At 43.7% G+C, this 13,884-nt stretch overlaps 1 protein-coding gene across 1 annotated transcript in view; it reads right to left on the bottom strand.

Moving 5' to 3' along the window:
• SLC38A11 (solute carrier family 38 member 11) overlaps positions 1-13,617 on the bottom strand; it is a 230,073-nt gene extending 216,456 nt beyond the window's left edge. Inside the window, exons 1-4 of the mRNA XM_063933616.1 lie at positions 13,431-13,617; positions 13,159-13,279; positions 7,397-7,471; positions 283-417 (exon numbers count right to left, since the gene is read on the bottom strand). Coding sequence (XP_063789686.1) covers positions 283-417; positions 7,397-7,471; positions 13,159-13,279; positions 13,431-13,469 — 370 coding nt within the window. The 5' untranslated portion in view covers positions 13,470-13,617. The remainder of the gene's footprint in view (positions 1-282; positions 418-7,396; positions 7,472-13,158; positions 13,280-13,430) is intronic.
• Between the last annotated feature and the right edge of the window lie 267 nt (positions 13,618-13,884).

Raw genomic sequence — 13,884 nt, 5'->3', positions numbered from 1 at the left:
TCTGGCTTCACTGACAATGAGGTGGCAGATTTTATCGGGGGGGGGGGGGGGGCTGCAGCCCATAGGTAAAATCTGCCACCGTCGGCAACTATGCTCTAGTATCTCCGCATTACCAACCTGACGGCAGTCAGCAAATATTTATTTGAGCATAATATATTTAATGAAAGCCACTTGTTTAAAAGTGTAAACATCCTTTCAAAAGTCTACTTTTGAGATAAAAGCTCATTGTACAGTGTGAATATAGTTTTTCACTTCAAATGATATCACTTAAAATAATCATACCAGCAAAAGGATATAACAACTGTAGAGCTGATACAGTCAGATATCCAGGAACTCCAAACGTCCTGCTGACAAGAGACTGATAAGTGCTGGTGCCAGACATTGCTCCTGCCTTAATAAGCAATATCATAGAGTAATCTGCAAAACAGGTGGTGGAACACAGTTACATAAACAGAGCTGCAGAAGCTACAAACACAAAGAGAGTGTATCCGAAAAAGTACTTAACTTACACTGGTAGGTACTGCATCTATAGCTTTGAAAAGATTGCAAACCTTAATCAAGTTACCTATGAAAGTCGCTTGGTGAAATATGAAATATGAATATTTAAAATATGAAAAAAAATATGAAAGCTGCTTGGTGAATCTTCTGCCAACTAATTTATTCAGTATGTGCATCTGTGTCTCAGATTGGTATGAACTTAATGGTCTAAAGTTGGGTACACATTTGTCCAATTTTTTATCCCTCCTAACCTCCGACCTACCAGCTGGTCCGACATTGGTAGAGTGTGTACACTCACACAACCTCTGCTTTCATCCAATCTTTGTCGTATGGTCATGTCAAAATAATTTTAAACCTTTTAAATAATTAGGAGACTGATCATCAAATAACCTGATCAATACAGAAGTATGTACAGTCCTGTGAATAGTTTAATTCTCCAAATTCATCCCTCAAGCATGCAACTCCTTTGTGAAGAACCACAAGTGCCAACATGACTGGACATTAAGGGAGGAATTCAATTGCTGCCAAATGAATTCACCCAGCCGAAACCACACGACACCTGCCCCAGGGTGGCTGGATCTCGCTCAGAAGTGTTTGCTATAGGGTAGCAAGCACTTTTCAGTGAATAGGGGAGGAAGTTGGCTAGACAAGACAAGACAAGACACGCACACTGAACGTTGTAGCATTTATTGATGAGTTTTTGTTTGTTTTGTGTTATCACCATCTTGGGATAGCTATAACAGAACAGGTACCATGGGGAAGCTATCTTCACACACTATTAGGTTTATCATTGTCTATAACCACTTTCTTGTATTGGTCGAAGTAGAAGTGAGTCATATCTCAAGCAAGAACACACATTTTTACTGGCAATAGGAGTAATGATTTTCACCTTTAGTAAAATTTGCCCATTATTAAGTACTAACTTTAAATGGGTTGGAATTTAACACATATCCTATAATCCATGTGTTAATCATAGTTGTTTATTCCAAAAAATGTTTATATTTCCTTATGTCTATGATACTTATGCTCACAATCCTCTCTCTACATTTCCTCTTTCCTCATTAATTGCCTATTGCTTGAGACTGAACAATCATTAATTAAAACCTTTTCAACAGTGTAACAGTTTTTTGGTGCCAGTACCCTTGTCTCCGCAGTTTATAGCCTGCGGGCTTACAAATGGAAAGAAAGCTGAGATATGTTCAGCTAACTCGTTTATGGCAGGATCATTTCTAGGAGAAATGCTTTTTGGTATATCATAGTGCACGTTTCCCCTGGAGCAAAACACAGCTCTGAGATAAGCAGTATATAATGTCTGGGTATCCTTAATATATAAAGAAGAAAAAATAGCATTATGCTTTAGAATGATAAAACCAGAACATGATAAACGCCATGCTCTGTAAAACTCTGCTATGGTCCCTCTAAATGAGCGCAGTACAGGATAAACTGTGAAGAATATTTGCATTAAATGTTTTATTTTTATTTTTTTAACTCATTTGGGAGTATGGCCGATTTTAGGGTTGCTCTTCTGAAAGTGCAATATATAATGATATTGTATTGTTTATATGACAACGTTAAGGTGGTGCAGACATAATTTGTGCTGTCTAGCTCTTGAAATAACAAGGTTAGGCAACTCAGCCAAAGGGACAGATACAACTGTATGTGACTATATTTAAAACGGGATGCGGTTATGTGACCAGCGGTCGGGAGCCTGACAGTCACAATACTGACGCCGAGATCCAAAAAGCTTAATAGCCCACCGGTCGGCATGCCGACTAACAGGAACTATTCCCATTCATGGGTGTCCACGACACCCATAGAGTGGGAATAGAACCTGTGGCGAGTGCAGAAAGCCACCGAGCCCGCTGGATCAACCCCTCTGTCTTCATTGTTGCACAAGCTCTTTATTTCCCTGTATATGTAAAATAAGAGAAAGTCCCGAGATGAAACGGGATGAAACGCATTGACGTCATCAGGGCAGCCATCGGGGGGGGGGGGGGGGGGACTACGGCAGTGACGAGCTGTGGGGTGAGGCAGGTGAGGCAGAGCCTCTCCTGTCATACTTACAGTACATTTGTATCAGAGTTTTGATTGTATAAAGTATATGAAAAATACAAAGAATATGTTTGAAATATCTTCTTTGCATTATTCTAATCATTTTTAGAGCCAAAACTCAGGAGTGAAAAGTCTATGGCAGGTGAGGCAGTGCCTCACCTGCTTATCGTTTCCGCACATCTCTGATCAAAACTCACCAAATGTCCAGGAGTTTATACTGCTGCACAGAGGCGTCACCAGGTGTGGTGACACCCGGTGCGCGCCCCTGATGTACTGCCGCGATCGCGGCAAAAAAGGGGCGTGGCCGTACAGCTAGGGGGCGTGGCTTCACGGGGATACTGGTATCGTCACTCTGGGGGCGTGCCCAGCATCTCCGGAGATGCTGGGCTTCCCCCAGAGACGGTCTCAGTGTGCTGTCGGCTCCTCTGCTATGACAGGAGCCGGGTGCTGTAGCGGAATTTCACACTGCAGCACCTGGCTCCTGTCACTACGGAGGAGCTGACATTTGGTGTCACCCCCTCCAGGTGTCACACCCGGGTGCGGGCCGCACCCCCCGCACCCGCCTTGTGACGCCACTGCTGCTGCACCTGTGTATAATGCCCAGATGTACCCTTTGGCTCATATTTTGTGTGTAAATCTAGCTCTGGTGCTAGCCAGTGCCTCCTGAGCCATTTACCTCACCGCACGCCCCTGGACTACTGGAACTGGTGTCCCGGGCCCTTACAGAGAGAGGGGCCCAGCCCTTGCTCCTACCGCCGATACCTGGAGAGCTGCATCAGGAGGGTAATTCAGAGTTGATTGCAGCAGCTAATTTGTTAGCAGTTGGGCAAAACCATGTGCACTGCAGATGGGGCATATGTAACATGTGCAGAGAGCATTAGATTTGGGTGTGGTGTGTTCAAACTGAAATCTAAATTGCAGTGTAAAAATAAAGCAGCCAGTATTTACCCTGCACATAAACAATATAACCCACCCAAATCTAACTCTCTCTGCACGTTACACCTGCAGTGCACATGGTTTTGCCCAACTACTAACAAATTTGCTACTGCGATCAACTCTGAATTACCCCCAGGTGTGTACAACAACAGCGGGCTTATGTGCAGGGAGGACTTCTTAAAGCAAGACATCCCTGTGCGTTAGCACTCTGTGAATCATTCCTGCAGGTCCGGAACGCTCCCCCCATATGTAACTGCACAATGTATGACATCAGATAGGGCTGAAGCGGTGCAGCAGAATTTTTTTTTTTTTTTGAAGGGGAGGGCCCTGTCTATTTTGTCAGTCCCGGGCCCCACAATTTCTGATGGCAGCCCTGGACGTCATCCCTAACCGGAACCTGTTTTTAACCTGAGCACTCTGCATTCTACCACGGATACCAGTACCCAGCTACGTGCGGCTGAATATCCATCCCGGCATTTGGAGTTACAGCATCCCCGCCAGCCAGGACAGATCATCTGAGCCAACAATAGTGCCGGCAGCTACTGTGTTCTCCACACTCACGCTGAGTGTCAGCCCGGAAGGGTAACTCATACAATGTCTGACCCCGCTTGTGTGGCTTCAATTTAATGTTGGGACTTCACCTTACACGGGGATGCCAGTGATTAGTAAGCCACATTTACTTCCACTAAGCCTAACTCAGCACTACTCTACGGGACCATATCATTATCATTGGTTACCCTTATAAGTGCAAATTACATTGTCAATTTATTGAACTACTACTGAACACCAGTGATCAGAGAGCCGCGTTTAATTCTACTAAGCTGAACTTATTTCTGCTCTGTGGGACCATATCGTTACTAATGGTTACCTTATAAGTGTAAATTACGTTGATAAAATATTGAACCGCTAGCGGTGCCGTGCAGGCTGATTGACTGATCCTTTTTATTGCACTGCGGTTTTCATTTGTGCTAAATGTTTGCGAGGTTATTACTGAAAGAAAATTTATTTGAAATGTTACTGGTGTCACTAACTTTTGCAGGAAGCTCAGTGGATATTTTGTGAACCAGTTCCTATCTATATTGCCTTTTTGCTAGATCTAAAACCATTTGTAAATTAATGTGTGTGTATAGTTTAAGTTGGTCTCTTGTGAATTCACTGAGTACAAGCAAACACAGATATACTGTAGTCAATCAATTTACTATTCTTATTACTACACCAAGCGCAGTAAACGTGTGTGTGTGTGTGTGTGTGTGTGTGTGTGTGTGTAAAATAAAGAAATGAATGTGCTTTTTATAGCACAATCTGTTTTTTTTAGCTCCTATAAAACTGTAACTATGAAGACCATTTATGATAGGTAGCATAGTCCTTGGAGGTAAGACTTCTTCTATTTAAGAAGCCGTCAGACTAGTCATAGTCAATGATGACTATTGTTGTTGATAGTCCTCACCAGCTACCTTGGCAATCAGGGCCAGATTATCCATAAGACCACACAGGTGCCCGCCTAGCCCAGTCTCTGAATGTATGCAACACTAGGAAGGGGCAATGATGGGGCACACTCACAGCTGCTGCTTCCTGCTGCTTTTCTATAGTGAGACAACAAGGTCTAAGGTGCATGTGCTAGGCCCTGATTGGTGGAGCTCAGCACATGCTCCTCTGACTTGTGCAGGGTGTGGAGTTACAACGGCTTGTCCAACTCTTCAGTCCAGGGAACATGGAGGAGGAGGGAGCTTCCGCTGGACTATCCACATAAAAAGAGAGAGGGAGGGCAGACTATAGGGAAACACACGTTTGCCTGCCCCAGTCTGTGTGTTTGTGTGAGTGGGCAGCCCAGCCCCCTCTGTATGACATCTTAAATTCATGCGCTTAAGGGGCGGGGGCGGCCCAGGGAGCTCTGGGGCCTTGTTACGCCGCTGAGTATAATGCAGCCTGTGATACCATGCTCTGTGTGTGATTTGTTAGTGAAGAGATGGGCGGAGTGATACAGCTCTGTGATTTGGGGTGATTTCTATTAGTGAGAGCAGGGGGCAACCTCTTATCCAGAGCCCCAGAGATTAGGGAAGGAGTTACTAATGTCCTACACAATATTGAAGAAAGGGGCAGTGTGTTATAATGGATTCCAGTCACCAATTCTGAGGACCTAGATCAGGATGAGGCTTCCCTTCCAAAAAGTACAGATGGGTCCACGGTTATCTTGGCTAGTTTGCTGCGCCTAGGACATTACAGCAGGGAATTAAATCCGACTGCCCAGTCTCAGTTAATCCTATTAAAGGTCAAGATAAACATGGACCCTTCTGTAGGCACAGCAAACAAGTGGATAGGACTTAGCTTGGCTTCCCATCTGGCGCTACAAGTCCCAGCCACTCAGAGACGGTCTTAGGTATAGGCAAACTAGGCAAATGCCTATGGCATTTGGTATACCTAGGGGCACAAGCAGCTTCTGCTGATTAAAATGATGTGTGGCATGCCTATATTCTGGGTGTGACTGTGTCTGTATCTGTATATGACATGCTATGTTACAGTGTATTCCTGGAAATCACTGTAATGTAGAATTCCGTATGCAGATACAGTCGAAGTCACACACAGAATATACAGTAGGTATGCCGCATATCATTTTAATCAGCAGAAGCTGCTTGTGCATCCTAGCCACATAGTAATGCAAATAAGACACATTTTCATAAAAAAGGCGTCCAACATTAGCAGAGTTGCCAACTGACTCACACCAGGCATCTTCTGCTGCATGGCATATTGAGGCAAGATGTATGAGGACACATCTGTATCCAAGCAGAGGCGGAGGTCACAGTGTTAGCGGCCATGTAAGTGTGCGAGCGGGTTGGTTGTGCAATAGTGTTCTGCATATGTGTAAGGGGCATTGTGTGTGTAAATATAATTGCACTACTGTGTGGCATAATTTGAATTGGGGGTACTATTGTGTGGCCATGTCCCTTCCCAGCAAGAACACACCCCAAATGCGCAATGTTCCTATTTAAAATATAGGGGGTAGGAACACCAAATGATGACTGCTATGGGGGAGGGGTGATGGTGCTGGGAGAGGGGTGCAGGGTCAGAGGCGGAACTAGCGGCGGTGCTAGGGGGTACCAGCCAAAATCTTGCCTAGGGCATAATATTGGTTAGGGCCGGCTCTGCAGCCACTCCTATATTTTTCTTAGTCTCAGCTGCTTATCCCTGAGCAGTGACATCCCTTCAGCTCTCTTCTCTGCTCAACTCCAGCTGTCACTCCTTCTAAGGATGTTTTTTAAATCAATTTTATTTTAAAGTGACAGTGTCTTCAGCCCCTTTTCAAAATGGCAACTGTGGAGTATGACAGTATTTGCACTGTACAACCACCACGTAACATCACCTGTGTCCACACAGTAAAGTACTTAGCTGCAAAGCCTGTATGAACGGGCACCCCTTGGGTCACTGATTGCCCACACCACGGGCATATTAACAGAGGAGGAGGCATCTTCCTCTGTCGAGGCCCCCTCCTATGCAGCCCCATCAGAACAATATAGTCTGAGCACTAGAGGGGCACAGACTCTATTGCGCATGCACAAATCTCCGGGGAAATGGCGTGATGGCCATTTTCCCAGATTATTCCGTATTGTGCATGGTCAAATCTCTGGAAAAATGGCCACTATGCCATTTACCGGAGATTTGTTGAAAGATGCTGCCACCGGCGGGGAACTCCAGAGAGGGGAGTATTTAAAAAATGGGTGCAGGGTGTGCAGTGTGGGGCCCCCTGGATCCTGGGGACCCATGTGCACCGCACACTCTGCACCCATTATAGATATGTCACCGGCCTACACCCATAAGTAACCAGCATAGAGGAATGCACCAGCAAGGTGAGATGTCTACTCATGTACATAATTCCAGCAACGCAGTGCTAAGGGTTCCACAAAACACTACCAACCTGTGACATACGCGACTCCCACCAAAAGCAATAGTCCCAATGGCAATCCAGCCAATTTCATAGAGTATGGTAATCCTAGCAAGAGAAAAGATGAATAATATGAAATGAGACACATGGGGTAAATAAAAAACAAAACAGAAAATGCTGTCATATTCTATACATCAAATCGTGTTTCCAATGTTTCTGGATTTAATGTATTTATAGGAATGATTATATTCATTGCAATATGTATAATATTTCAATTGAATCATACAATATCCACACAATGAGAGTAGGGTACACAGTGTACATTACCTTATAGTTCTGCACATATGCCCTTATTATTCACCATTAGACAAATATTCTATTATAGAATGCCAAGGTTGTTCCCTGCATACTGTCTAAGTTTTTAAATGGCATTATTTTTATATACTGTATTGGTATTCAATCTCACAAAACGTTATCAGATTTGTCTGTATTACTAATGACACTTCGATTGTTCCAGACAATGGGCGGCATGTATTGAAGTCCGAGTTTGGCGGCCGAGCTGAATGCAGGCCAAACTTAGACATTTTATTAAAGAGGCAATCATGTACAAGGCATGGATTAGCCTTGTAAATGATTGCCCCTTTAAAACAACGTCCGAGTTTGGCCGGTATCCCGCATGGCCGCTGAACTCAAACTTCATTACATCCCGCCCAATATATATATTTTTTTTTTACAAACAAGGAGGCTCTTTCAAAATTACAATTCATTATTGGTCTGCAATTTTATTTAAATTGAAAACTTGCATAAGTATTCAATCCATGCAGACTAGTACTCGGTAGAACCACCTTTTGGTACAGTTCCGCAGTGATTTTTGTCCATTCTTCCTTGCAGATTTGCTCCAGGTTTTTCATGTTAGCTGGATGACACTTGTGGACTGCAATGTTAAAATGGTGTCACAAATAAAACTGTGCCACAAATTGTCAGCTTGATTGAGATTTGGTTAGCCTGCAAGAACTAGGAAGTGTTGGATTTCGTGTAAATCTGGCTGGATTTTTAAAGCAGCAATCATTTACATGTCATAACCAGTTTGGTTATGTAAATGATTGCTGTTTTAAAAATCTGGCCAGACTTGCATGAAATCCTGCCAAGGGGTTTTCATGCTCGTTGCCAAGGGTGTAAGGCTGACGCGGCCACCAGCCCTAACCAGTGCTATGCGCTACCGGGTCCCGAATTCTTGGCTCTGTCAGACGCTAGAGGTAAAGTATGACCCCTAGCATTTGTCCCCTTCATGGCAGTGGCCATTTTGGAAGGGACATTTAGCATATTGACATGCAGACGGCTAGTCCATACTGTATGTCAATCTGCACAAAATCAGCGGCGGCGCCCCCAAGCCTCCACAGTGGCTGCGGGGGCTGTAGTTACACCACTGTTCCCAGTGATATTTGGCAAGATGATGCTGGTCACTAGAGAGCGAAGACTCTGGCACAGTGCCAGAGTCTTTGTTTTCTAAATGCGGTGCCATCTTCCCAAAGAGATCACTGGGAAGATGGTGCCACTGATGCCGGCAACAGTACAGTGGCACAGGTATACTGCTGGGGGTGGTATCAGACCTCCAGCACCTCTGGTTTCTTTATATCTATCCTCCAAGGTCAGTTATTTGCAGATCTCTGGATATGACTGACTGGTGCACCTTCACTCCAGTCTCAGTCACTGAACTCTGTAGCACCTTCAAAGTAATAACTGACCGCTTGGCGCGGCCTTCCTGATTCTTTGCCTGACAGGACCGGCCCACAAGCCCATCGGACCTTGATGGGCAGTCAGGCCCTGGGCGCAAGCCTCATGGGGAAGAGGCATGATAAGATTGATCCCAGAGGAAGCCCATGCTATGATGCCCCTTCCCACATGAATATATATATATATATATACATATACACACACACACACACTGCTCAAAAAAATAAAGGGAACACTTAAACAACACATCCTAGATCTGAATGAATGAAATAATCTTATTAAATACTTTGTTCTTTACATGTATGTGCTGACAACAAAATCACACAAAAATTATCAATGGAAATCAAATTTATTAACCTATGGAGGTCTGGATTTGGAGTCACACTCAAAATTAAAGTGGAAAAACACACTACAGGCTGATCCAACTTTGATGTAATGTCCTTAAAACAAGTCAAAATGAGGCTCAGTAGTGTGTGTGGCCTCCACGTGCCTGTATGACCTCTCTACAGTGCCTGGGCATGCTCCTGATGAGGTGGCGGATGGTCTCCTGAGGGATCTCCTCCCAGACCTGGACTAAAGCATCCGCCAACTCCTGGACATTCTGTGGTGCAACTTGGCGTTGGTGGATGGAGCGAGACATGATGTCCCAGATGTGCTCAATTGGATTCAGGTCTGGGGAACGGGCGGGCCAGTCCATAGCATCAATGCCTTTGTCTTGCAGGAACTGCTGACACACTCCAGCCACATGAGGTCTAGCATTGTCTTGCATTAGGAGGAACCCAGGGCCAACCGCACCAGCATATGGTCTCACAAGGGGTCTGAGGATCTCATCTCGGTACCTAATGGCAGTCAGGCTACCTCTGGCGAGCACATGGAGGGCTGTGCGGGCCCCCCAAAGAAATGCCATCCCATACCATTACTGACCCACTGCCAATCCGGTCATGCTGGAGGATGTTGCAGGCAGCAGAATGTTCTCCATGGCATCTCCAGACTCTGTCACGTCTGTCACATGTGCTCAGTGAGAACCTGCTTTCATCTGTGAAGAGCACAGGGTGCCAGTGGCGAATTTGCCAATCTTGGTGTTCTCTGGCAAATGCCAAACGTCCTGCACGGTGTTGGGCTGTAAGCACAACCCCCACCTGTGGACGTCGGGCCCTCATACCACCCTCATGGAGTCTGTTTATGATCGTTTCAGTAGACACATGCACATTTGTGGCTTGCTGGAGGTCATTTTGCAGGGCTCTGGCAGTGCTCCTCCTGTTCCTCCTTGCACAAAGTCGGAGGTAGCGGTCCTGCTGCTGGGTTGTTGCCCTCCTACGACCTCCTCCACGTCTCCTGATGTACTGGCCTGTCTCCTGGTAGCGCCTTCATGCTCTGGACACTACGTCGACAGACACAGCAAACCTTCTTGCCATCCTGGATGAGCTGTACTACCTGAGCCACTTGTGTGGGTTGTAGACTCCGTCTCATGCTACCATTAGAGTGAAAACACCGCCAGCTTTCAAAATTGACCAAAACATCAGTCAGAAAGCATAGGAGCTGAGAAGTGGTCTGTGGTCACCACCTGCAGAACAACTCCTTTATTGTGCGTGTCTTGCTAATTGCCTATAATTTCCACCTGGTGTCCATTCCATTTGCACAACAGAATGTGAAATTGATTGTCAATCAGTGTTGCTTCCTAAGTGGACAGTTTGATTTCACAGAAGTGTGATTGACTTGGAGTTACATTGTGTTGTTTAAGTGTTCCCATCATCTTTTTGAGCAGTGTATATTATATATATATATATATATATATATATATATATATATATATAGTACACACACATTTCTTGACCACTGCAAGAAAATGGATTGGACACTAATCCTCTTTATACCACATTCATTCATTTAACTTGAGAGCTCCAACACCCTTTATTAAATACCACATTTCAATATGCTGCCATACCCAGGATTCAAACTTATAACCTGTTGAATTCTAATCAAACACCCTACTCATTGAGCAATTTGATCCTGCATAAAACTGTGAACACTATATGAAGCTACTGGTACTTTGTAAAAAAAGAAATCAATATTGTAATTGAGCAGATCTATGTAGTGTGCAACCACACATCCAATCTCTTGCAGCCACACACTACATACAGTAGATCTGCTCAGACGCAATGCTGATAATTTTTTCACAAAATACAAGGTAAGCTTTAAATATTTAGAATTTTCTAGCTTACAATTATCTACCTTTCCATGCAAGGGCATATAGCTCAATGAACAGATTGTCTGACTGCAATGCCATAGGCAATGGGTTCGAATCCCAGGTATGTCAGCATCTTCAAATGTAATAAAGGACAGTGTAACTGAATAACAAAGAAATCACAAGTTCAGTTCATGAATGTTGTATAGGTATTAGCGACAGAAGGGAACAGGGGCCGTCAGGAGATGCTGGGCTTCAAAAAGGGGGGAAGCAAACAGATAATTGACAAGTGCCACCAACAGTGCCCCCTTCCCTGCTGCACTATGTGCGGTGCCCCCTCTGCACACACCTAGTTACGGCCCTGATTTTTACAGCAGTTTTCCTTCAGATTCACCATATATAACAAATGTTATTTGAATTAGGTGGTCTTTTAAATATAAAAGCTGACCCTTGCAGCGCTACCTCAGTGGCCGTGGAGGAGAGGAGACAGCCAGCCCTGGGTCTTGGCACCTGCAAAATGAATACGGCAGGTGCTCAGACTGGCACATACGCAGATGCTGTGGTGCGACTGCGCAAACTCCCGGCTTCTATGGACTGCACCGACTGCAGCCGGATTGAGCTGTGCGAAAGGCAGCGAGCAGCTTCCTACAGGATGCCAGCTTACTGATTATCGCAGCCCAGTCTGGCAGTCCCAGAGGGAGGAAACACCTTGTGTTTATGTGACAAACAGGTAGGACTTCCAATAGGAAGTCACTGCCATTTGCCAAGGGCTGATTGGCCATAGGGCTCACCAGGAAGACGTGTCTGTTGGGCCTGTTTTCTGTGTTGTCATGTGGCCCCACCCCCACATGACAGACAACCCACTGCACTCAGTACACTGCATTGTCCCCATTCATTCTGTTATTCCATCTCTGCAGTACAGCAACTCTGCCATGGCTACACGATATGTTATACCTCTTGTACTGCCCATATCAGGCCACTTCTACAAAATTTTACAGGACTATTTTTAGTTCCCAATCTGCCCCTGGTCTCAGATACAACCGCTGCAAAAAACACAAAGAAGGACGCAATTACATACAATCAGGCCCTATGAGCATCAACCCCCATTAGGGCTTCTTCCATAGATTTCCCGGGCTGATTTTCCATCCCAATCTGACCCTGAGTCACGCATCTGGCTTCTCTGACACTGAGCTGGTAAAATCCACCACCCTAGTTAATAATTTAAAGGTAAAGGCTAATTGAAATCCAATTATTGGATTTATTAATATTTTTCATCTGTGCAAGCAGAATTTTTCAGTTTAAAAGAACCAATGGGATTGCAATAAAAATACTGTTGGGAACATTCTGAGTAAGTGTCAATGAGGACATACAGTATTACACTCTATAGGAAATTACTAACCATTTTCCTATATCCCAACTGTAATTTGTTGGCAGGTACTGTACTATTATTTTTCTGTACACTGAGTTTTTAGTTTTTTTTTGTCTAACTATAATTTCTATCTGACATTTGCTTTTTTCCCATTTGCTTCAGTAAGTACCGTAAATAACTGTTACGATTTTTCCATGCAAATAAATGTATCTTTAAAAAAAAAACACTAAACAATGAGCTACCATGAACTTTTGTTTATATATTTTAATTGGTAGATTTTTTTTTATCAGTTTATCTTATTCCTTAATTAGTAATAACTGTATTAGAGTTAAACTGCAGTAGCAAAATCTACACGTAAATGACACATTGCATTTTGCAAACGCTAACACTGTGGCGAGAGCTACTGGATCAGTTGTGTATCAGTAAATCTCTATGCATGTGGAATGTTGGAGGGTACTGTATATAATAGTGAGTATATATACACTATAAAAACCCTGATTTACTTACCAATCATTCCTGTACCTAGGATGGCATTTATCAAGTTAAACCCTGCCCAGCACACATTGGCAGTAAGTTTCCTGTCGGTTTCATCCTCTTCCACAAGTAATGTTCTATCATCTGTATCAATCTAAGGTGAAAATAATATTACTGGCACCTTACTTTATGTTTAAAGATATATACTGTCAAATACACCGTCTTCTTTATAATGTATAATAATAGTACCTAATAATAAATAAATAATAAAATTATTTTTTTTGTAAAATTCGGGAAATAATTACCTGCTCAAGATGTCTGTTTTGCAACTGTGTAGTCTTCATCCTGAATTATTTTTCTTCTCAAGGATATAGCTGTATCTTCAGAATGACTTCATGCTCTCAGATTGGTATAAATATGTTTCAGTGTCTGGAATATGGCATGAGCAGAGAGGGGATAACTGTGCAGGGAAGTCACTGGAGCAGACTCAATTGCTCTATATGCTGTTGCCTTAAAGGCAATGATTAGAATCCTGTTGTCCAATGAGGAAGGTAAATGAGGGTCATAAAAAAAGCAGTAGGAAAATATTCCGATTTATGATAACATAATCTAATAAACAGACATGGCAACTTAAAGACATTAGAGGCTAACTAATTTCATAAAAAAAACATGGCTTACCACCAACTGGGAGTTACTAATAGAAGGACAGAATATAGAGGGAAAAATATTTTGATGCAAGCTAGCAATCCATCCTGTCCG

The sequence above is a fragment of the Pseudophryne corroboree genome, chromosome 7 (assembly GCF_028390025.1).
Source record: "Pseudophryne corroboree isolate aPseCor3 chromosome 7, aPseCor3.hap2, whole genome shotgun sequence".
In the NCBI taxonomy this organism is placed as follows: Eukaryota; Metazoa; Chordata; class Amphibia; order Anura; family Myobatrachidae; genus Pseudophryne; species Pseudophryne corroboree.
This window is presented reverse-complemented; position numbering and strand designations above follow the sequence as displayed.